Source organism: Lampris incognitus, chromosome 9 (genome assembly GCF_029633865.1).
Source record: "Lampris incognitus isolate fLamInc1 chromosome 9, fLamInc1.hap2, whole genome shotgun sequence".
NCBI lineage: Eukaryota > Metazoa > Chordata > Actinopteri > Lampriformes > Lampridae > Lampris > Lampris incognitus.
Genome location: NC_079219.1, coordinates 60703810 through 60729866, shown reverse-complemented (window position 1 = coordinate 60729866; position 26057 = coordinate 60703810). Strand labels below are relative to the sequence as shown.

At 46.1% G+C, this 26057-nt stretch overlaps 1 protein-coding gene across 1 annotated transcript in view; it reads right to left on the bottom strand.

Moving 5' to 3' along the window:
- mef2d (myocyte enhancer factor 2d) overlaps positions 1–26057 on the bottom strand; it is a 122814-nt gene that overhangs the window by 21015 nt on the left and 75742 nt on the right. The window contains exons 6-10 of the mRNA XM_056285906.1: positions 19057–19235; positions 17830–17859; positions 14365–14482; positions 5695–5866; positions 5059–5127 (exon numbers count right to left, since the gene is read on the bottom strand). Of these exons, the coding sequence (XP_056141881.1) occupies positions 5059–5127; positions 5695–5866; positions 14365–14482; positions 17830–17859; positions 19057–19235 (568 nt within the window). The remainder of the gene's footprint in view (positions 1–5058; positions 5128–5694; positions 5867–14364; positions 14483–17829; positions 17860–19056; positions 19236–26057) is intronic.

The window sequence follows — 26057 nt, the reverse complement described above, 5'->3', positions numbered from 1 at the left end:
TGCCTTCCTGGTCTTCTGTCTCTGGAAGAGCTGGTGCACGTCCTCAACACAGACCCTGACTGTGGGTGGGGGTTTGGTGGGGAAGGGAGAGGGGCTGGCAGGGAGTGCAGTTGGTTGTGTATTGTGGCTGGAGAGGGTGAGGTGTGTGAAAGTTTGCTTTTCAAACCTGCAGTAAAACTCACTTGGGCCGTCAGCCAGTTGATGGTCCCCTGCAGTGTGGAGGATGGTCTCCTGTAGTAGGTAATGTCTTTCAAACCACTCCAGACTATATAAATTTATATATACACTATATGTACAAAAGTATTGGGACACACCTCTTAATCTTTGAATTCAGGTGTTTCATTCAGACCCATTGCCACAGGTGTATAAAACCAAGCAGCTAGCCATGCAGTCTGCATTTACAAACATTTGTGAAAGAATGGGTCGTTCTGAAGAGCTCAGTGAATTCAAGCATGGTGCTGCCATAGAATGCCACCTCTGCAGTAAGTCAGTTCATGACATTTCTTCCCTGCTAGATATTCCACGGTCAACTGTAAGTGGTATTATTGAAAAGTGGAAGTGTTTAGAAACAACAGCAACTCAGCCACGAAGTGGCAGACCACGTACAGTCACACAGTGGGATAACGAGTGCTGAGGCGTATAGTTCGTAAACGTCGCCAACACTCTGTTGACTCAATAACTACAGAGTTCCAAACTTCCTCTGGCATTAACATCAGCACAAAAACTGTGCACCGGGAGCTACATGGAATGGGTTTCCATGGCCGAGCCACTACATGCAAGCCTTACATCACCAAGCACAATGCCAAGGGTCGGATGGAGTGGTGTAAAGCATGCTGCCGCTGGACTCTGGAGCAGTGGAAACGTGTTCTGTGGAGTGATGAATCACGCTTCTCTGTCTGGCAGTCTGATGGACAGGTCTGGGTTTGGTGGATGCCAGGAGAATGTTACCTGCCGGATTGCACTGTACCAACTGTCAAGTTTGGTGGAGGAGAGATAATGCTGTGGGGTTGTTTTTCAGAGGTTGGGCTAGGCCCCTTAGTTCCAGTGAAGGGAAATCTTAATGCTTCAGCATAACAAGACATTTTGGACAATTCTATGCTTCCAACTTTGTGAGAACAGTTTTGGGAGGGCCCTTTTCTGTTCCAGCATGACTGTGCCCTAGTGCACAAAGCAAGGTCCATTAAGACATGGTCGAGTGAGTTTGGTGTGGAAGAACTTGACTGGCCCGCACACAGCCCTGACCTCAACCCCATCGGACACCTTTGGGATGAACTAGAACAGAGATTGTGAGCCAGGTCTTCTCGTCCAACATCAGTGCCTGACCTCACAAATGCTCTTCTGGATGAATGGGCAAAAATTCCCACAGACACACTCCGAAATCCTGTGGAAAGCCTTCCCAGAAGAGTGGAAGCTGTTATAGCTAAAAAGGAGGGACCAACTCCATATGAATGCCTACGGATTTAGAATGGGATGTCATAAAAGCTCCTGTATGTGTAATGGCCAGGTGTCCCAATACTTTTGTGTGTGTGTGTGTGTGTGTGTGTGTGTGTGTGTGTGTGTGTGTGTGTGTGTGTGTGTGTGTGTGTGTGTGTGTGTGTGTGTGTAGGGTTGGCCCTGACAGGGCCAGGCATTCACAGGCTGACAAACTAATATAGGTTTGTGAAGACATCCCTCTTATTTCTTAGCTAAAGTCTTCTGTAAAGAAGGAGCTGGTCTGCCAGTAATAAATTGTTTCTGCACCCCAAACAAACACTGCAGCAGCACATCCTGACTGGCCCTCAAATCAGTTCTACCACCAGACACACAGTTCAGGGTGACATTAACCATTTAATTAGGAAAGGAGAGAGTCAACAACAGATGTGCCCCCAGACTAGAAAACATTTCCTATAGCTTCCCTGCAGTGAGCAGATCCATGGACGATAGCGAAGGCAATGCCATGAGGTTTTGGTGTTGTGTAACTGAACAGAAAATATAACCCTTGTGGTCCATACTACACAATAGTTTTTCCCCACTACAGAAGTGTTTCTCTTCTGGTTGATATTCAGTTATGTTGTGTTGTAAAGAGACACATGCACTGCTAGCCCGTTTTGGACACCGCTGGCAGAGATGTGGTCATTACTAGACAGCCATCAAACTGTCCTGTAATCCAACAGAAGTCCCGTAGCTGTGGATTCTGCAACATTCCATCATCTTGAATCTTTTCAATAATTTCAGGAAAAACGACTGTTTAACTGCACTTCTGGTACCGTATACCAACATTTTTGCTATATACCACAAATGATTTTCTCACTGAAAGAAAAGGTTTCATGATTGTTGATTTGACCAAGTTTGGGGACTGGTAACTTTGGGTGTAATCTAAAATTAAAACAGGCAGTTATGCATGTTTATGGATGATCAGTTGTGCATCACTGAGCACATACAATGCTGACTCAGTGGAAAAGTTTTGGTCAAACATCAGTTAAAGGAAAACAGTATGCACAGGAAGATGACAGCTGGTTGGTTTTCAGGAAGGTTTACATTTGACCGGTTTTATTGATCGGCTTGGTCCTGTCTGATAAGACATTTGGATGTTGACTCAGTTACATTAACTACAGGATATAAGCTGTGTATCTCATATGACTATAGCTCTCTTTTCCCAAAGATAACCAAAAGACTATTTAAATGACTGCCAAAAATGTCACGTTGAATTCAGAGGAGCGTGTTAAGTTCTATCCAATATCAAAACTGTTCCAGAAAGATTAACTGCTTCAAATCTAAGTTAATTACATTTGTCAATTAATTATTTCTTCCTATGCCATCAATAAAGTCAAAGGAGCCAGAACTATTTGACGGCTGGCCTGATGCAAATCTAGATCTTGGACATTATCAGGTCCATTGCACAAACGGCCATACAATGGTAAACACCTTTTTCAACCACTCCACATAAATCCTTCATTGCTGTGACAACGGCATCTGTGCAGAACTGTAGTCCACTGACTTCCAGTTTCTACTGCAGCGGGCATACCAGTATCCTGTTTGTTGGCATGTGTTATTGACAATGGCATATTTTTCGCGATGCCTGCAAGATTTACCATGGATAAATGTCAACGACATGCACAGAATTGTTGACAAACTTTCACCTGCACCTACCAGCAAACAGGTGAAAAGTTTCAAGTCGTACATATCAAGTTACTTCCACAATTATGAGGATGAGCGGACGGACGGATGGAATTGTGGACGTAACTTGATATGCACAACTTGAAACTTTTCACCCGTTTGCTGGTAGGTGCAGATGAAAGTTTGTCAACAATTCTGTGCATGTCGTTGACATTTATCCATGGTAAATCTTGCAGGCATCACAAAAATATGCCATTGTCAATAACACACGCCAACAAACAGGAAACTGGTATGCCCGCTGCAGTAGAAACCGGAAGTCAGTGGACTACAGTTCTGCACAGATTCGATTCAAATGCATTCTGATTTTAGGTATTTCAGCACAACAATACAAGCCAATGCAGCAGCATGGCAGCACTCATCAAGACAAGACATTTCTACATACTATACTGTGTACTTCATGTACTACATGCATGTAAGGAACTGAGGCTTATTCCACCACTCAAGGTCCCCCTCGCTAAGATCATCAGCTTAAAGGCTAAAAGGCAAACTCTAAAAACATCAACTACATCAGAAGCCACACAAACTGGCATAACCAATGACACAACAGTCATCGGCCTCATCCGAGACGGAGATGAGTCTGAATACAGACGGGTGGTCGAACAGCTGGCCCTGTGGTGTAGTCACAACAACCTGGAGCTGAAAACGCTCAAAACTGTGGCGATGACCGTAAACTTCAGGAGGAGTCCCCCATCACTGCCCCCCCTCACCATACTCAACAGCACTGTCGGATGTGGTTTCCTTCCGGTTTCTGGGTTCTACAATTTCCCAGTACCTGAAACATCTAGCATCAACACAATCATCAGAAGAGGATGTACTTCCTGTGCCAGCTCAGGAAATACAACTTGTCTCAGGAGCTGCTGATCCAGTTTTACATAAAAGTCACCGAGCATGTTCTCTGCACTTCCATCACTGTCTGGTCAGGATCGGCCACCAAACAGGACAGGAACAGACTACAACAGACAGTCAGGTCTGCACAAAGGATTATTTGTGCTGACCTGCCCACCATCCAGGACCTGTACACCTCCAGACTCAGGAAACATGCAGGGAAAATCATTGCAGATCCATCACACCCTGGGCACAACATGTTCCAACTCCTCCCCTCTGGTAGGCGCTACAGAACACTGTACGCCAAACTGTACCTACAAATCATAATATTTATTTTTGTCTAAAATACCAACGTGCAATACATTTCACTCACTCCTGTATATCTGAACAGGCTGTATACTGTACATAAAATAAAAAAATCCACCTACTATATGTATATAAGGTAACTTTTTTTGACTGTTTAATATTTATCTCCACAGTCCTTGCAATGTTCCCTTCTTTGCACTATTTGTGCCCGGTTTACAGTTCACAGAAATGGTTTCACCTGCATGTAGGCAACCCTTGTATATGTTCCTGAAGACTGCTGTGTCGTTATTCTGTGTAAGTTCATTGAGAGCCACTAAACCAGAGTCAAATTCCCTGGATGTGCAAACATACCTGGCCAATAAAGGCGATTCTGATTCGGATAAGGGTTTAGTTTAGCGTTTATGACAGAGAGCAAGCCAGAGAGACTGCACAGCAGGGTGCCAACATCTCCCTGTTTGTTCACGAACACCAGATCTGCGATCAGTGTCACATGAAAGCTCAACGGCCACATGAGCTTAGCGCTCATCCAGGACACAAGCACAGGACCACAGAACTGACTAAACAACTGAGGATAACATTCAAATGAAAAAAATAAGGCTTGGTAGCAAGATTTAAGAATGCAACTCCACCTAGTGTATTCTATTTTTTTTCCTTTTTGTTTGCAGTGGGCACACAGGTGATCTACTTAGCCTGACCTGAGAGCTGCACAATGACTTGACAGATGTAAGTGTGATTGAGCCATGGTTGAGTGCTAAATGCTATTTCATTCACCTCAGGTTAGCCGCAAAACTGGAGATGCAGTTAACCATCTCCCCATTCTGTTTGTCTGCACCCCACATGCTGTGGAAGAAAAGGGAAGGGGGGAAAACAAAAAAGAGGCAGATTACAAACCCCTCTCCCCTTTAATTAGCTTGACAATCATAACACTGTGGGCCTGGCACGAGACCCAATGCTAAGGTAAAGGACACATTCCACTGTTCATGACTAACTGGCGTCATTGGGCTAATATATGGCGACAGCAGGTGGGCTAGCAGCCTAGCCTCATTACATGGGTGAATACTAGAGCTGTGGGATGGTGTGAGTGTGAGTCGGAGCTGATGGAGAGGGAGTTATCCAGGTCAGTGGATAAATGAATCAGCCGCAGTGAGGCTGATATTGTGGCTGTTGTATGAAAGAGGTGTTCCAAGTAGGTTATGTGCATGTGTTACAGCTAGCATGTTAGGAAGGCAAGATCATGCAAGGCATGAGAGGACACACATTTTCAATCAGTTACTAATGGTCACATACTGTATGTCTAAGGGAAGTTCAGAGGTCGGCATAATTCAACCTTAGCCAAAGCAGCTGACATGAAAATCACTTACATAACTTAATGAGTCGGTTGACCAAAAAAAAAGAATGGGCGCTTACACCAGGTTGCTAAGTGATGCCAAACTCAGTTGCTGTTGTTGTTGCTGCTGCTGCTGTTGCTGAGATACGACTGGTTGCTGTTGCTGTTGCCAGGCGGCCATGTTGCCAGGCACCAACCCTGGAGGTGTGAAGGTCTGGAGCGCCGTGAGATCTGCGCTTGTCAGCTGGTACTCTGAGATGTACAGATAAAGGCGAAGGCAACGAGAGAGAGAGAGAGAGAGAGAGAGAGAGAGAGAGAGAGAGAGAGAGAGAGAGAGAGAGAGAGAGAGAGAGAGAGAGAGAGAGAGAGAGAGAGAGAGAGAGAGAGAGAGAGAGAGAGAGAAGTGAGTGATGATGGTAGAGTGAGGGAGGATAGAGTAGAGGGAGTGTTCAACATCATACAACTTCCCACTGCATCAATATTTATCAGGACTGATCCATATTTATGAAGCATATTTATGAAGTGGAGTTATTCCACAGAGTGAATATTCATGGCAGTTTGTAGGGTCACACTGTGCACTTTTCCAGGTTTTCCTCTACACCAGTCAAGCTTTTGATAACATAACACACCATTTAGCCTGGGCCTGTTTTGAAGGTTTTTTCTTTTCTTCTTTCATCACACACTATGCGGACAGTGAATCACAGAAAATACAGTTAGCATTCACAACCAAGCCAGGAGGCTAGCACCAGCCACCCAACCTCTACTGGGTTTTCCTTATAGTAAGGACGTTTGACTCCTTTGAACAAAGGTTACTGGGGGTTTCATGACATAAACATTTTGCTCTACGGAGGATCTGTTTCATTTGCTAGAACGGTACTCGGTGTCCTGACCTGATTTTTATGTATATATGATCACTCATTTTTCTTCCATTAGGATTACCGAACAGGAACTTTTTTTTTTTAAATCTGCTTATTGACAGTTCCATTTTTAACATGTGTACAAATCATACATATTGAATAATTTTACACAGTGAATCCCCCACTCCCTCCCTCCCCACCTGACTTCTAGATCCTAGATTAAGTATCATTTAGAAAAATAATAAATTACATAAAGTTAAATCATCGACAAACAGAAAAACCCCAGCACAAGACAGAAAGTACAAGACCACTGAATCAAAAAGAAAACAAAGAAACACTCAGCATCCACATTACTCACCATATATACAGAAGTACTCTCATCCTGCAACTGACCCACCCAAGGTCCTGCCCCCCCTTAGTTACTGTTGCTAGGTCGGACAAGCTTGAAAAAAAAAACATGGTGACACAGCCTATGCCGGTTCTGTTTAGCCGGGTGCCGCAGTGTGTATTAAGATAGTTTCTAGGCATCAGGCAGTGTAGCTTCAAGCAATCAGCAGCAAGGACTACAGTATGCCATGGCAGGACATAAATATTATGAACAAGGACTACAGTATGCCATGGCAGGACATAAATATTATGAACAAGGACTACGGTATGCCATGACAGGATGTAACTGTTATGAACAAGGACTACGGTATGCCATGGCAGGATGTAACTGTTATGAACAAGGACTACAATATGCCATGGTAGGATGTAACTGTTATGAACAAGGACTACAATATGCCATGGCAGGATGTAACTGTTATGAACAAGGACTACAATATGCCATGGCAGGATGTAACTGTTATGAACAAGGACTAGAGTATGCCATGGCAGGATGTAACTGTTATGAACAAGGACTACAATATGCCATGGCAGGATGTAACTGTTATGAACAAATACTACAGTATGCCATGACAGGATGTAACTGTTATGAACAAGGACTACAGTACGCCATGGCAGGATGTAACTGTTATGAACAAGGACTACAGTATGCCATGGCAGGATGTAACTGTTATGAACAAGGACTACAGTACGCCATGACAGGATGTAACTGTTATGAACAAGGACTACAGTACGCCATGACAGGATGTAACTGTTATGAACAAGGACTACAGTATGCCATGGCAGGATGTAACTGTTATGAACAAGGACTACAATATGCCATGGCAGGATGTAACTGTTATGAACAAGGACTACAATATGCCATGGCAGGATGTAACTGTTATGAACAAGGACTACAGTATGCCATGGCAGGATGTAACTGTTATGAACAAGGACTAGAATATGCCATGGCAGGATGTAACTGTTATGAACAAGGACTACAATATGCCATGACAGGATGTAACTGTTATGAACAAGGACTACAGTATGCCATGACAGGATGTAACTGTTATGAACAAGGACTACAGTACGCCATGGCAGGATGTAACTGTTATGAACAAGGACTACAGTATGCCATGGCAGGATGTAACTGTTATGAACAAGGACTACAGTACGCCATGACAGGATGTAACTGTTATGAACAAGGACTACAGTACGCCATGACAGGATGTAACTGTTATGAACAAGGAATACAATATGCCATGGCAGGATGTAACTGTTATGAACAAGGACTACAATATGCCATGACAGGATGTAACTGTTATGAACAAGGACTACAATATGCCATGACAGGATGTAACTGTTATGAACAAGGACTACAGTATGCCATGGCAGGATGTAACTGTTATGAACAAGGACTACAATATGCCATGACAGGATGTAACTGTTATGAACAAGGACTACAGTACGCCATGACAGGATGTAACTGTTATGAACAAGGACTACAGTATGCCATGACAGGATGTAACTGTTATGAACAAGGACTACAGTACGCCATGGCAGGATGTAACTGTTATGAACAAGGACTACAGTATGCCATGGCAGGATGTAACTGTTATGAACAAGGACTACAGTACGCCATGACAGGATGTAACTGTTATGAACAAGGACTACAGTACGCCATGACAGGATGTAACTGTTATGAACAAGGACTACAGTACGCCATGACAGGATGTTAATGTTATGATTAAGGACTACAGTATGCCATGACAGGATGTAACTGTTATGAACAAGGACTACAGTATGCCATGGCAGGATGTAACTGTTATGAACAAGGACTACAGTACGCCATGACAGGATGTTAATGTTATGATTAAGGACTACAGTATGCCATGACAAGATGTAACTGTTATGAACAAGGACTACAGTATGCCATGGCAGGATGTAACTGTTATGAACAAGGACTACAGTATGCCATGACAGGATGTTAATGTTATGATTAAGGACTACAGTATGCCATGGCAGGATGTAACTGTTATGAACAAGGACTACAGTACGCCATGACAGGATGTAACTGTTATGAACAAGGACTACAGTATGCCATGGCAGGATGTAACTGTTATGAACAAGGACTACAGTACGCCATGACAGGATGTTAATGTTATGATTAAGGACTACAGTATGCCATGGCAGGATGTAACTGTTATGAACAAGGACTACAGTACGCCATGACAGGATGTAACTGTTATGAACAAGGACTACAGTATTCCATGACAGGATGTTAATGTTATGATTAAGGACTACAGTATGCCATGACAGGATGTAACTGTTATGAACAAGGACTACAGTACGCCATGGCAGGATGTAACTGTTATGAACAAGGACTACAGTATGCCATGACAGGATGTAACTGTTATGAACAAGGACTACAGTATTCCATGACAGGATGTTAATGTTATGATTAAGGACTACAGTATGCCATGACAGGATGTAACTGTTATGAACAAGGACTACAGTACGCCATGACAGGATGTAACTGTTATGAACAAGGACTACAATATGCCATGACAGGATGTAACTGTTATGAACAAGGAATACAGTATGCCATGGCAGGATGTAACTGTTATGAACAAGGAATACAGTATGCCATGGCAGGATGTAACTGTTATGAACAAGGACTACAATATGCCATGGCAGGATGTAACTGTTATGAACAAGGACTACAATATGCCATGGCAGGATGTAACTGTTATGAACAAGGACTACAGTATGCCATGGCAGGATGTAACTGTTATGAACAAGGACTACAGTATGCCATGACAGGATGTAACTGTTATGAACAAGGTCTACAATATGCCATGACAGGATGTAACTGTTATGAACAAGGACTAGAGTATGCCATGGCAGGATGTAACTGTTATGAACAAGGACTACAATATGCCATGGCAGGATGTAACTGTTATGAACAAGGACTACAGTATGCCATGACAGGATGTAACTGTTATGAACAAGGACTACAGTACGCCATGGCAGGATGTAACTGTTATGAACAAGGACTACAGTATGCCATGGCAGGATGTAACTGTTATGAACAAGGACTACAGTACGCCATGACAGGATGTAACTGTTATGAACAAGGACTACAGTACGCCATGACAGGATGTAACTGTTATGAACAAGGACTACAGTATGCCATGACAGGCTGTAACTGTTATGAACAAGGACTACAGTATGCCATGACAGGATGTTAATGTTATGATTAAGGACTACAGTATGCCATGACAGGATGTAACTGTTATGAACAAGGACTACAGTACGCCATGACAGGATGTTAATGTTATGAATAAGGACTACAGTATGCCATGACAGGATGTAACTGCTATGAACAAGGACTACAGTATGCCATGGCAGGATGTAACTGTTATGAACAAGGACTACAGTATGCCATGACAGGATGTAACTGTTATGAACAAGGACTACAGTATTCCATGACAGGATGTTAATGTTATGATTAAGGACTACAGTATGCCATGACAGGATGTAACTGTTATGAACAAGGACTACAGTATGCCATGACAGGATGTAACTGTTATGAACAAGGACTACAGTATGCCATGACAGGATGTTAATGTTATGATTAAGGACTACAGTATGCCATGACAGGATGTAACTGTTATGAACAAGGACTACAGTACGCCATGACAGGATGTTAATGTTATGATTAAGGACTACAGTATGCCATGACAGGACGTAACTGTTATGAACAAGGACTACAGTACGCCATGACAGGATGTAACTGTTATGAACAAGGACTACAATATGCCATGACAGGATGTAACTGTTATGAACAAGGAATACAGTATGCCATGGCAGGATGTAACTGTTATGAACAAGGAATACAGTATGCCATGGCAGGATGTAACTGTTATGAACAAGGACTACAATATGCCATGACAGGATGTAACTGTTATGAACAAGGACTACAGTATGCCATGACAGGATGTAACTGTTATGAACAAGGACTACAGTACGCCATGACAGGATGTAACTGTTATGAACAAGGACTACAATATGCCATGGCAGGATGTAACTGTTATGAACAAGGACTACAGTACGCCATGGCAGGATGTAACTGTTATGAACAAGGACTACAGTACGCCATGACAGGATGTAACTGTTATGAACAAGGACTACAATATGCCATGACAGGATGTAACTGTTATGAACAAGGACTACAGTACGCCATGACAGGATGTAACTGTTATGAACAAGGACTACAATATACCATGGCAGGATGTAACTGTTATGAACAAGGACTACAGTATGCCATGGCAGGATGTAACTGTTATGAACAAGGACTACAGTATGCCATGGCAGGATGTAACTGTTATGAACAAAGACTACAATATGCCATGACAGGATGTAACTGTTATGAACAAGGACTACAATATGCCATGGCAGGATGTAACTGTTATGAACAAGGACTACAGTATGCCATGGCAGGATGTAACTGTTATGAACAAGGACTACAGTATGCCATGACAGGATGTAACTTTTATGAACAAAGACTACAATATGCCATGGCAGGATGTAACTGTTATGAACAAGGACTACAATATGCCATGGCAGGATGTAACTGTTATGAACAAGGACTACAATATGCCATGGCAGGATGTAACTGTTATGAACAAGGACTACAATATGCCATGACAGGATGTAACTGTTATGAACAAGGACTACAATATGCCATGACAGGATGTAACTGTTATGAACAAGGACTACAATATGCCATGACAGGATGTAACTGTTATGAACAAGGACTACAATATGCCATGGCAGGATGTAACTGTTATGAACAAGGACTACAGTATGCCATGACAGGATGTAACTGTTATGAACAAGGACTACAATATGCCATGGCAGGATGTAACTGTTATGAACAAGGAATACAGTATGCCATGGCAGGATGTAACTGTTATGAACAAGGACTACAATATGCCATGGCAGGATGTAACTGTTATGAACAAGGACTACAGTACGCCATGACAGGATGTAACTGTTATGAACAAGGACTACAGTACGCCATGACAGGATGTAACTGTTATGAACAAGGACTACAGTATGCCATGGCAGGATGTAACTGTTATGAACAAGGACTACAGTATGCCATGACAGGATGTAACTGTTATGAACAAGGACTACAGTACGCCATGACAGGATGTAACTGTTATGAACAAGGACTACAGTATGCCATGACAGGATGTAACTGTTATGAACAAGGACTACAGTATGCCATGACAGGATGTTAATGTTATGATTAAGGACTACAGTACGCCATGACAGGATGTAACTGTTATGAACAAGGACTACAGTATGCCATGACAGGATGTAACTGTTATGAACAAGGACTACAGTATGCCATGACAGGATGTAACTGTTATGAAAAAGGACTACAGTATGCCATGACAGGATGTAACTGTTATGAACAAGGACTACAGTATGCCATGACAGGATGTTAATGTTATGATTAAGGACTACAGTACGCCATGACAGGATGTAACTATTATGAACAAGGACTACAGTATGCCATGACAGGATGTAACTGTTATGAACAAGGACTACAGTATGCCATGACAGGATGTTAATGTTATGATTAAGGACTACAGTACGCCATGACAGGATGTAACTGTTATGAACAAGGACTACAGTATGCCATGGCAGGATGTAACTGTTATGAACAAGGACTACAGTACGCCATGACAGGATGTAACTGTTATGAACAAGGACTACAGTATGCCATGACAGGATGTAACTGTTATGAACAAGGACTACAGTATGCCATGACAGGATGGTAATGTTATGATTAAGGACTACAGTACGCCATGACAGGATGTAACTGTTATGAACAAGGACTACAGTATGCCATGGCAGGATGTAACTGTTATGAACAAGGACTACAGTACGCCATGACAGGATGTAACTGTTATGAACAAGGACTACAGTATGTCATGGCAGGATGTAACTGTTATGAACAAGACAAAATGACGCGAATTGAGGCTAAGTCATTCCAGTCTCAGTGAAAAAAGGGGAAGCTACACATTCTTTGCGTAGAGATGGAGGATGACAAGACTATCAGGCAACGTTGCCCTTGCACTAGGTAACTTTTACTAAGCTAACTTTTCCTGTTGGGCTCCTACACATGTTGTGTATGTCTACATAAATAACACCAAAAGTTATTTGTGCACCACATACCCTAAGAAAGATAATATAAACAAACGAATGTTAGGCTTGACCTTTTCTGGCAAACGATAATTCATGTCATCATAAAAATATGTCAGCAATCAACTGATTTGTCCTTTTCCAAATCTCTTTAACGTTACCACAGAAATGAGGAAGCAAACCTGGCTGATGCTGGTGATTCGACATAAGGCTAACTCCATTCATTATCCAAACTGCTTATCCTGCTCTCAGGCTCGTGGGGATGCTGAAGCCTATCCCAGCAGTCATTGGGCGGGAGGCAGGGGGACACCCTGGACAGGCTGCCAGGCCATCACAGGGCCACAACTATAGGGGACACCGGGGCTTCGTGTCACATGGGTAAGTTGTCACATCGTTAGTAGTGTAACAATCACGGATGACTAGACTCGCTAGCCCTTGGCTAACGGGTCGGACCCTTTAGTCGACTGGTTAACGTTGTCACCCATGGTGCGGGAAATCCGGGTTCGCGTCCTGGCTGCGGCAGTTCCCAGGCTGCCCCTCGAATTCACTACAATATTTTCACCATCAGAGGACGCTACATAAAAGTCGAATACTAGTTTTGTGCATCTACTTGGTCTGAAGTCATATCCTGTCTGGGAAAAGCAAAGCACTAATGTAGCTATATGTTCACTAGCTAGTTAGCTAGCATTTTGTTAACATTAGCGAACTTAAGATGTGTCTATATGCAATGTAATGTGTCCATGAAGATTGTGACACCAAGGTAATGTGACCTTACATAGTAATGTTACCTTTGAACAGACGTAGGTGTCCTTGGTGATGGTGCTGATGATGTTCAGCTGAAGATGAGGTCTACCGCACGGCCTAATCAACTCTTTACATTGGACGAAATGTTTTCGATTTTGGGAATGGAACGAACACAACGCCTTCAACATGGTCAGGTTATCAAGTGTCGCTTTTACAGGTCCCCCAAAGACATCTTAAAAATGTGGGTTTCTTTTCAACATAGAAGAGCCTAGCTCATAGCATATCTAAGTATAACAGGGCAGGGGAAGGTTGACTGAGGTTCTGGCAGGTATCAAGCTCAAGTGTTATTGGAGCGAAAAGGGGTGGGACATGGGAAAGGTCAATAATACATGTTTGGCCTTTCCAGACTCATATCAAGAGGTATCCCAGTTTGTTACACTGGTTAGATTATCAAAGCAAATCAGAGAAGGCATCCAGACTTTCTTGAACCGGACAGACCAGACGAACATGCAGCTTAACATGCTAACTGCTTTGCCCCTGGGCATTGCTTTTCTTTTTGTGGCTCACCAGTGTTGTAGGCTGTCTGCATGCCAGAGAAGGGTGCCAGGAGACTGGGCGTCGCCACGGAGACCACGGGCGTGGTGAGCGGCTGCGTCACCTGGGAGCCGCCTAACCGCTGAGCATTCTAGGAAGACAGAGAGGCAGGAAATTGAACATATTCCCAGAGGAAGTTGAAGAGCAGGATCAGTGACACAGCAGAATAGCAATATAATTCTCTGGTCATTCCCATTCCTCCTCGACTGAAAATCGACTGGACTGGTAGGGATGGTACAGTAAGCCAATGCCGAACATCTCTTTCTGATTCACATGCAAAACCCCTCGCGTGCCCTGGATTCATGGATCCAGTCCTATGGTGTGTTGTCATGAGAAAGGTCAGAGCCAGTGCCAAAAGAAAAAGAAAAAAAAAAAGAAGTCTTTTCTGTCCTTATAAGGTCTTTGTGTAAGAGCTCACAGCACATGACCTCATCCATTTCCAACAGCAATAATGGTAATAGTTAGCATGTGGCTGTGTGCTGCAGCATGTGCTATTTTACCATGGAGCAGAGTGGATCCAGATACACTGTAAAGTGACTGAGAGCAATTCAATTACTCTGGTACTATTTCAATGTGATCTCTCTCTCTGTCTCTCTCACTCTCTGTCTCTCTCTCACTGTCTCTCTCTGTCTCTCTCACTGTCTCTGTCTCTCACTCTCTGTCTGTTGCCAAATCAGTTTGCAGAAAATTCAAACATTACATCACATATTAAATACACATTAACATTACATCACATATTAATACATAGGTGTCATCACATAAGCAGGTTCCATATTTTTGCCTACTGAAGCAGTCAAAAAAATTTTTTTTATTGCCATACAGTACAGTGCAGCAAATGTTGTACAGTTTAATACAATTACTTAATAGCATATAATTTTGGGGATCTTATAGTGGTTGTGAGTCCCGCAGGCTGTGGCAGGCAGATACGTATTTAGCTGCCAGAGGAGCTGTTGTTCCTTCACCAGGAGAACTGCCAGGTTCTCCTCTGGGCTTAACAGTAGGAAGTTTGGTTCTTTCTTGGCTATTTCCCTGAAGTGGACGTGTCTTACTGAAGAGAACCTCTCACAGTGGAGAAGGAAGTGCATCTCTGTTTCTACCTCCCCTGTCCAGCAGTGACCACATATACGCTCCTCTCTGGGTAGCCATGTTTGTCCGTGTCTTCCTGTTTCTATAGCCAGTTGGTGGTCACTGAGCCTGTATGTGGTCAGGATCCGTCTCTGCTTCGTATCTCTGACAGAGCTGAGATACTCGGCCAGTCTATATTCTCTGTTTAGGGTCAAAAAACAGCTTAGTCAACTCTGGGTTTTAGTTTCATTTCTCCAATGTTCCAAATACAGATCTTTTGACTGATTCATAATTTGTTTTATTCTGCTGTGTTTTGAGGCGGTACCGATGGGAGCCTGGTTGGTTAGCTTAACCATCAGCTGACTGAGGGGACAGTTTTGAAATTTCTTTCATCTAATCGTCTGTTTATACTGGTTTAGAGTTTCAAAGTATTCTCTGCCTGTCTCTGTCCCTCTCTCTGCCTGTCTCATCTCTCTGCCTGTCTCTGTCTCTCTCTCTGGCATAATTTCTTCCACAACTTCTTTTCTACCAAGTTGTCATCTGGACATTTCGAGCACAGCATCATGGACAGGAGCATGTTCTTTCCTTCAGATGCGAGTGCTGTGTGACTTGCGGTACGGTGAGATCAGTGTGCATGATGAAGAGTGTCCTGCATCCCGAGGTGGTGTTGGTAAGGCAGCACAGTCACAGGGGCATTAGGAGGAACATCACGCTAACAGGAAGGCATGCATCAACCAAGTCCACAGTCGTAACGGAGAAGATAAGGTGGAACTGTGTCTGTGTGAAGGCTGGAAAAGAGTGTGTGTGTGTGTGTGTGTGTATGTGTGTGTTTAAAGAGTAGTGCTGTTGTTTTTTTGAAGACGTATGTGCACTGAGTGGTGCACGACTATTATCTGTATGCATTAATGTGTATGAATATTTGAAAATGTGTTTGTGTATGTGTGTTTATTGGCTGTGTCAATGTGTAACTTAAGAAGTTTGTACACATAAGAACAGGCAGGTATGTGTGTTTTTAAGAGAGGTGTGTGTGCATAGACAACTGTGTGTGTATGTGTAGTCTGAGGGGTGTCCCCCACAGTGTGTTGTATTTCGTTACACCGAGTGTGGTTGTTTGTATGTGTGTACATTTGTGTACTGAATGTGTGCTTGTGCATGTGTGTAAAGGTATTTGTATTTGTATATATCTGTACATGTATTTGTATATATTTACTGTTTGTGTGTGTGTGTGTGTGTGTGTGTGTGTGTGTGTGTATTAGACACCCATGGATTTAAGTGGGTCAGGGTCGTGTGATCAAATACATCCCAGCATCCCTCTCTCACTTTCAGGTCCGTTTCCGCCATCACACGAGACCCACCCATGCACATGCTGGGTCATTTGGCAACACATTCCCAACAGAGCGGAGAAGTCAGTGCAGTGCCGGGTTCCCTCAAGTAACTGCTCTGTTCACATCTATCAGAGAGATTCACGACAGGTTGGCTCAGGCTACTCAGTGGGTCCTCAAACCAAGTTGAGACACACAGCTAAAGGCTTTGTAAAATCATCCTGAGTAGCTCCAAGATCGATTGGTCGATCTATCTATCTATCTATCTATCTATCTATCTATCTATCTATCTATCTATCTATCTATCTATCTATCTATCTATCTATCTATCTATCTATCTATATATATATAAAAATATATACCCTTCTGATTCTGATAATATAAATATATAATATATAAATATATAATACACAAACTATATAATATATAAAATATATATAAAAAAAGATTTGGTCTTTTTTTGATGTTTCTGAAATTTGAAAAAAAAAAAAGCCACTACATTTTCAGAAGCCGTACTGTTTGGCAAAATTTGTGGACAACCTTTACAGAAGGATCAAGTTCTTTGGGAAACACGCAGTCCAGGTTTTCTATGGACAGCAGGGTTCAGACACTAACAGGGCCAGCGGAACCAGTCCCACCGCACACAGGCCAGCCATACATGTGTAGGGGTATGGTTAATACAGCTGTCCCGACATGACATGAATGCTACTATAAATTCTCTTTGGGACCAACTGAATCTGTCAAACCTTGTAGGCACAGCCTTACGTGAATGCCTGTTTGCTCCAAATGACTGAAACAATTTCATGTTTTCCCAGGACCAGGTCAACTACATGACTCCTCCGCCACATTAGCTCACCGGTCAGGTACCATTTCACCCTGATGCCGAGTTTCACCGCATGCTGTGGTGCTAAAGGATGCTAATGCTAGTCTGATCATACGGCACCAGTGAGTCAGCCCAGAAAGAGCCTACAGTGTCACATCCATGCCCGGTGAGATCGCACAGCATTCCACACAACATGTCAGTAGGCTGCAGGTCTGCATGTCTATTCACCTCACTCACCAACTCCAACTCCTCCTCTGTCTGCATGGGGGTGGAGGGGTAGATGGGGCATAGAAGTAGACAGGAGGTTACGTGTCTGCACCAGCTACTTATGTCCTAAAATAATTTTATCGAAACGATGACATTCATACAGATGGTGAAGTATATGTGTCTGTTTTACTTAAGGGAGGCTCAGTGATGCAGAGCAAGGCTGCAAAATGAGAAAATGATGTGGATGTAGATGCTAGATACCACCACAGAGGTGTAGACATGACTAGATGTGGATGTAGATGCTAGATACCACCACAGAGGTGAAGTATGAATCTGATGCAACATGTACAGCACCATATTCTATGAATTATGGGCAAGTCCCGGATGAAAGAGATCATCGTGAAGTGCATTATTTTTCAGATTATATATATGTACATTGTATATGAGTAATTATGAAACTGCAATTTCTTTGAAGTAGAATACATAATGTAAATAAGGATAAGAAATGGAAGAGGTGCCCAGCAGTCAGTAAAACATGACTGTGATGCTTCATAGGAAATATCAGCGAGGGGAAAACACATCGTTAGTCTGGATGAAACTGAACATTAATGAACATTTGCTGATGAATGTTTATTAATTTTTCTGGGAGCATGGGAAGCTATATCTGAAGAGATATCTGAGGTATATCTGAAGAGATATCTGAGGTATATCTGAGGTATATCTGAAGACACATCTGTAGCTATATCTGAAGCTATATCTGAGGTATATCTGAAGCTATATCTGAGGTATATCTGAAGCTATATCTGAGGTATATCTGAGGTATATCTGAAGCTATATCTGAGGTACATCTGAAGCTATATCTGAGGTATATCTGAAGCTATATCTGAGGTATATCTGAGGTATATCTGAAGCTATATCTGAGGTATATCTGAAGCTATATCTGAGGTATATCTGAAGCTATATCTGAGGTATATCTGAGGTATATCTGAAGCTATATCTGAGGTATATCTGAAGCTATATCTGAGGTATATCTGAGGTATATCTGAAGCTATATCTGAGCTATATCTGAAGCTATATCTGAGGTATATCTGAGGTATATCTGAAGCTATATCTGAGGTATATCTGAGGTATATCTGAAGCTATATCTGAGGTATATCTGAGGTATATCTGAAGCCTTCTGCTGACTATTATTGACAGTTTATTGATTTTTTTTTTGACCCTGTGGACCACCATAGTTTTAATTCTCACCAGCTGCATGAGGCTCTTTCCACTCTGTGAGGTGATGACCCGCAGGTCTGGCTTGCGGCTGTTGACCAACTGAGGGCTGGGTGGAGGGGGCGATTTGGCCGGGACTACTTTCCCCAGGCTGTTGCCATTGGAGACGGAGAGGAGGCCTGGGGAGGCCCTGGCACTGATGTAGCCGTTTGCTGGAGGAAGAGACAGACAAAGAGAGAGACACAGAGAGCAAGATTTATATTTTGCAGCAAGATTTATATTTTCCTGCCACAACCTGAGAGACAATGGGTGACGGTACCTATTGCTACTGTTGTTGTTTGATATCGTAATCATTGTTGTTGTTGTTATTATAATCATTGTTGTGTTGTGTTGTTGTTGTTTACATGCTTTGACAATATATACAAAATGTATGTGATGCCAATAAAGCAAATATTGAATTGAATTGAATTGAGAGAGAGAGAGAGAGAGAGAGAGAGAGAGAGAGAGAGAGAGAGAGAGAGAGAGAGAGAGAGAGAGAGAGAGGAGTGTTTAGATCAGGAAGGAGGGATGCCCGAGTGTATGGGTGCAGATTTGTGTGTGTGTATGGCTGTGTATGCACGTTTGTGTGTGTGTGTGTGTGTGTGTGTGTGTGTGTGTGTGTGTGTGCGTGCGTACATTTGTGTGCGTGTATGGCTGTGTGTGCACGTTTGTGTGTGTGTGTGTGTGTGTGTCTGCTTTGGTGTATGTGAATATGCGTGTGTATGTGTGTATGTACATATCTCCCCCTGTGTGTGTGTATGTTTGACAGCATGCTCATTAACATGTGCGTGTCTGTGTGTGTGTGCTTATGTTTGCCATTTATGTGTGAATCCGTGTGTGTTTGTGTTTGTGTGTCTCCTGAAGAGGCACCATCCCAGTTCTGACTTTACAAACTGACGTCATGCGCTCAGAAGCTGTTCCCGCCCAGCAGGAGGAGCTGCTCCACTCTCTGTGTCAGTCTCAACCTGTTCACTGACACACCAACACGCACACACCCCACTGACACCTCAACACACGTCCCCACTCACACCTTAACACACGTCCCCACTCACACCTTAACACACGTCCCCACTCACACCTCAACACACGTCCCCACTCACACCTTAACACACGTCCCCACTCACACCTCAACACACGTCCCCACTCACACCTCAACACACGTCCCCACTCACACCTCAACACACGTCCCCCTCAGCACACGTCACCACTCACACCTCAACACGTCCCCACTCACACCTCAACACGTCCCCACTCACACCTCAACACGTCTGCACTCACACCTCAACACACGTCCCCACTCACACCTCAACACGTCCCCACTCACACCTCAACACACGTCTCCACTCACACCTCAACACACGTCCCCACTAACACCTCAACACACGTCCCCACTCACACCTTAACACACGTCCCCACTCACACCTCAACACACGTCCCCACTCACACCTCAACACACGTCCCCACTCACACCTCAACACACGTCCCCACTAACACCTCAACACACGTCACCACTCACACCTCAACACACGTCCCCACTCACACCTCAACACGTCCCCACTCACACCTCAACACGTCTGCACTCACACCTCAACACACGTCCCCACTCACACCTCAACACGTCCCCACTCACACCTCAACACACGTCTCCACTCACACCTCAACACACGTCCCCACTAACACCTCAACACACGTCCCCACTCACACCTTAACACACGTCCCCACTCACACCTTAACACACGTCCCCACTCCCACCTCAACACACGTCCCCACTCACACCTTAACACACGTCCCCACTCACACCTCAACACACGTCCCCACTCACACCTCAACACACGTCCCCCTCAACACACGTCCCCACTCACACCTCAACACACACCCCACTGACACCTCAACACACGTCCCCACTCACACCTCAACACACACCCCACTGACACCTCAACACACGTCCCCACTCACACCTTAACACACGTCCCCACTCACACCTTAACACACGTCCCCACTCACACCTCAACACACGTCCCCACTCACACCTTAACACACGTCCCCACTCACACCTCAACACACGTCCCCACTCACACCTCAACACACGTCCCCACTCACACCTCAACACACGTCCCCCTCAGCACACGTCACCACTCACACCTCAACACGTCCCCACTCACACCTCAACACGTCCCCACTCACACCTCAACACGTCTGCACTCACACCTCAACACACGTCCCCACTCACACCTCAACACGTCCCCACTCACACCTCAACACACGTCTCCACTCACACCTCAACACACGTCCCCACTAACACCTCAACACACGTCCCCACTCACACCTTAACACACGTCCCCACTCACACCTCAACACACGTCCCCACTCACACCTCAACACACGTCCCCACTCACACCTCAACACACGTCCCCACTAACACCTCAACACACGTCACCACTCACACCTCAACACACGTCCCCACTCACACCTCAACACGTCCCCACTCACACCTCAACACGTCTGCACTCACACCTCAACACACGTCCCCACTCACACCTCAACACGTCCCCACTCACACCTCAACACACGTCTCCACTCACACCTCAACACACGTCCCCACTAACACCTCAACACACGTCCCCACTCACACCTTAACACACGTCCCCACTCACACCTTAACACACGTCCCCACTCCCACCTCAACACACGTCCCCACTCACACCTTAACACACGTCCCCACTCACACCTCAACACACGTCCCCACTCACACCTCAACACACGTCCCCCTCAACACACGTCCCCACTCACACCTCAACACACACCCCACTGACACCTCAACACACGTCCCCACTCACACCTCAACACACACCCCACTGACACCTCAACACACGTCCCCACTCACACCTTAACACACGTCCCCACTCACACCTTAACACATGTCCCCACTCACACCTCAACACACGTCCCCACTCACACCTTAACACACGTCCCCACTCACACCTCAACACGTCCCCACTCACACCTCAACACGTCCCCACTCACACCTCAACACGTCTGCACTCACACCTCAACACACGTCCCCACTCACACCTCAACACGTCCCCACTCACACCTCAACACACGTCTCCACTCACACCTCAACACACGTCCCCACTCACACCTCAACACACGTCCCCACTCACACCTTAACACACGTCCCCACTCACACCTCAACACACGTCCCCACTCACACCTCAACACGTCCCCACTCACACCTCAACACACGTCTCCACTCACACCTCAACACACGTCCCCACTCACACCTCAACACACGTCCCCACTCACACCTTAACACACGTCCCCACTCACACCTTAACACACGTCCCCACTCCCACCTCAACACACGTCCCCACTCACACCTTAACACACGTCCCCACTCACACCTCAACACACGTCCCCACTCACACCTCAACACACGTCCCCACTCACACCTCAACACACGTCCCCACTCACACCTCAACACACGTCCCCACTCACACCTCAACACACGTCCCCACTCACACCTTAACACACGTCCCCACTCACACCTTAACACACGTCCCCACTCACACCTCAACACACGTCCCCCTCAGCACACGTCACCACTCACACCTCAACACACGTCCCCACTCACACCTCAACACACGTCCCCCTCAGCACACGTCACCACTCACACCTCAACACGTCCCCACTCACACCTCAACACGTCCCCACTCACACCTCAACACACGTCCCCACTCACACCTCAACACGTCTGCACTCACACCTCAACACGTCTGCACTCACACCTCAACACACGTCCCCACTCACACCTCAACACACGTCCCCACTCACACCTCAACACGTCTGCACTCACACCTCAACACACGTCCCCACTCACACCTCAACACGTCCCCACTCACACCTCAACACACGTCCCCAGTTAAACCTCAACACATGTCCCCACTCACACCTCAACACACGTCCCCACTCACACCTCAACACACGTCCCCACTCACACCTCAACACACGTCCCCACTCACACCTCAACACGTCCCCACTCACACCTCAACACACGTCCCCAGTTAAACCTCAACACATGTCCCCACTCACACCTCAACACACGTCCCCCTCAACACACGTCCCCACTCACACCTCAACACACGTCCCCACTCACACCTCAACACACGTCCCCACTCACACCTCAACACGTCCCCACTCACACCTCAACACACGTCCCCAGTTAAACCTCAACACATGTCCCTACTCACACCTCAACACACGTCCCCACTCACACCTCAACACGTCCCCACTCACACCTCAACACGTCCCCACTCACACCTCAACACGTCTGCACTCACACCTCAACACACGTCCCCACTCACACCTCAACACGTCCCCACTCACACCTCAACACACGTCCCCAGTTAAACCTCAACACATGTCCCCACTCACACCTCAACACACGTCCCCACTCACACCTCAACACACGTCCCCACTCACACCTCAACACGTCCCCACTCACACCTCAACACGTCCCCACTCACACCTCAACACGTCCCCACTCAAACCTCAACACACGTCCCCACTCACACCTCAACACACGTCCCCACTCACACCTCAACAAACGTCCCCACTGACACCTCAACACATGTCCCCACTCACACCTCAACACGTCCTCACTCACACCTCAACACACGTCCCCACTCACACCTCAACACACGTCCCCACTGACACCTCAACACGTCCCCACTCACACCTCAACACACGTCCCCACTCACACCTCAACACGTCCCCACTCACACCTCAACACGTCCTCACTCACACCTCAACACACGTCCCCACTCACACCTCAACACACGTCCCCACTCACACCTCAACACACACCCCACTGACACCTCAACACACGTCCCCACTCACACCTTAACACACGTCCCCACTCACACCTTAACACATGTCCCCACTCACACCTCAACACACGTCCCCACTCACACCTTAACACACGTCCCCACTCACACCTCAACACGTCCCCACTCACACCTCAACACGTCCCCACTCACACCTCAACACGTCTGCACTCACACCTCAACACACGTCCCCACTCACACCTCAACACGTCCCCACTCACACCTCAACACACGTCTCCACTCACACCTCAACACACGTCCCCACTCACACCTCAACACACGTCCCCACTCACACCTTAACACACGTCCCCACTCACACCTCAACACACGTCCCCACTCACACCTCAACACGTCCCCACTCACACCTCAACACACGTCTCCACTCACACCTCAACACACGTCCCCACTCACACCTCAACACACGTCCCCACTCACACCTTAACACACGTCCCCACTCACACCTTAACACACGTCCCCACTCCCACCTCAACACACGTCCCCACTCACACCTTAACACACGTCCCCACTCACACCTCAACACACGTCCCCACTCACACCTCAACACACGTCCCCCTCAACACACGTCCCCACTCACACCTCAACACACGTCCCCACTCACACCTCAACACACGTCCCCACTCACACCTCAACACACACCCCACTGACACCTCAACACACGTCCCCACTCACACCTTAACACACGTCCCCACTCACACCTTAACACACGTCCCCACTCACACCTCAACACACGTCCCCCTCAGCACACGTCACCACTCACACCTCAACACACGTCCCCACTCACACCTCAACACACGTCCCCCTCAGCACACGTCACCACTCACACCTCAACACGTCCCCACTCACACCTCAACACGTCCCCACTCACACCTCAACACACGTCCCCACTCACACCTCAACACGTCTGCACTCACACCTCAACACGTCTGCACTCACACCTCAACACACGTCCCCACTCACACCTCAACACACGTCCCCACTCACACCTCAACACGTCTGCACTCACACCTCAACACACGTCCCCACTCACACCTCAACACGTCCCCACTCACACCTCAACACACGTCCCCAGTTAAACCTCAACACATGTCCCCACTCACACCTCAACACACGTCCCCACTCACACCTCAACACACGTCCCCACTCACACCTCAACACACGTCCCCACTCACACCTCAACACGTCCCCACTCACACCTCAACACACGTCCCCAGTTAAACCTCAACACATGTCCCCACTCACACCTCAACACACGTCCCCCTCAACACACGTCCCCACTCACACCTCAACACACGTCCCCACTCACACCTCAACACACGTCCCCACTCACACCTCAACACGTCCCCACTCACACCTCAACACACGTCCCCAGTTAAACCTCAACACATGTCCCTACTCACACCTCAACACACGTCCCCACTCACACCTCAACACGTCCCCACTCACACCTCAACACGTCCCCACTCACACCTCAACACGTCTGCACTCACACCTCAACACACGTCCCCACTCACACCTCAACACGTCCCCACTCACACCTCAACACACGTCCCCAGTTAAACCTCAACACATGTCCCCACTCACACCTCAACACACGTCCCCACTCACACCTCAACACACGTCCCCACTCACACCTCAACACGTCCCCACTCACACCTCAACACGTCCCCACTCACACCTCAACACGTCCCCACTCAAACCTCAACACACGTCCCCACTCACACCTCAACACACGTCCCCACTCACACCTCAACAAACGTCCCCACTGACACCTCAACACATGTCCCCACTCACACCTCAACACGTCCTCACTCACACCTCAACACACGTCCCCACTCACACCTCAACACACGTCCCCACTGACACCTCAACACGTCCCCACTCACACCTCAACACACGTCCCCACTCACACCTCAACACACGTCCCCACTGACACCTCAACACACATCCCCACTGACACCTCAACATGTCCCCACTCACACCTCAACACACGTCCCCACTGACACCTCAACACACGTCCCCACTCACACCTCAACACACGTCCCCACTGACACCTCAACACACGTCCCCACTGACACCTCAACACACGTC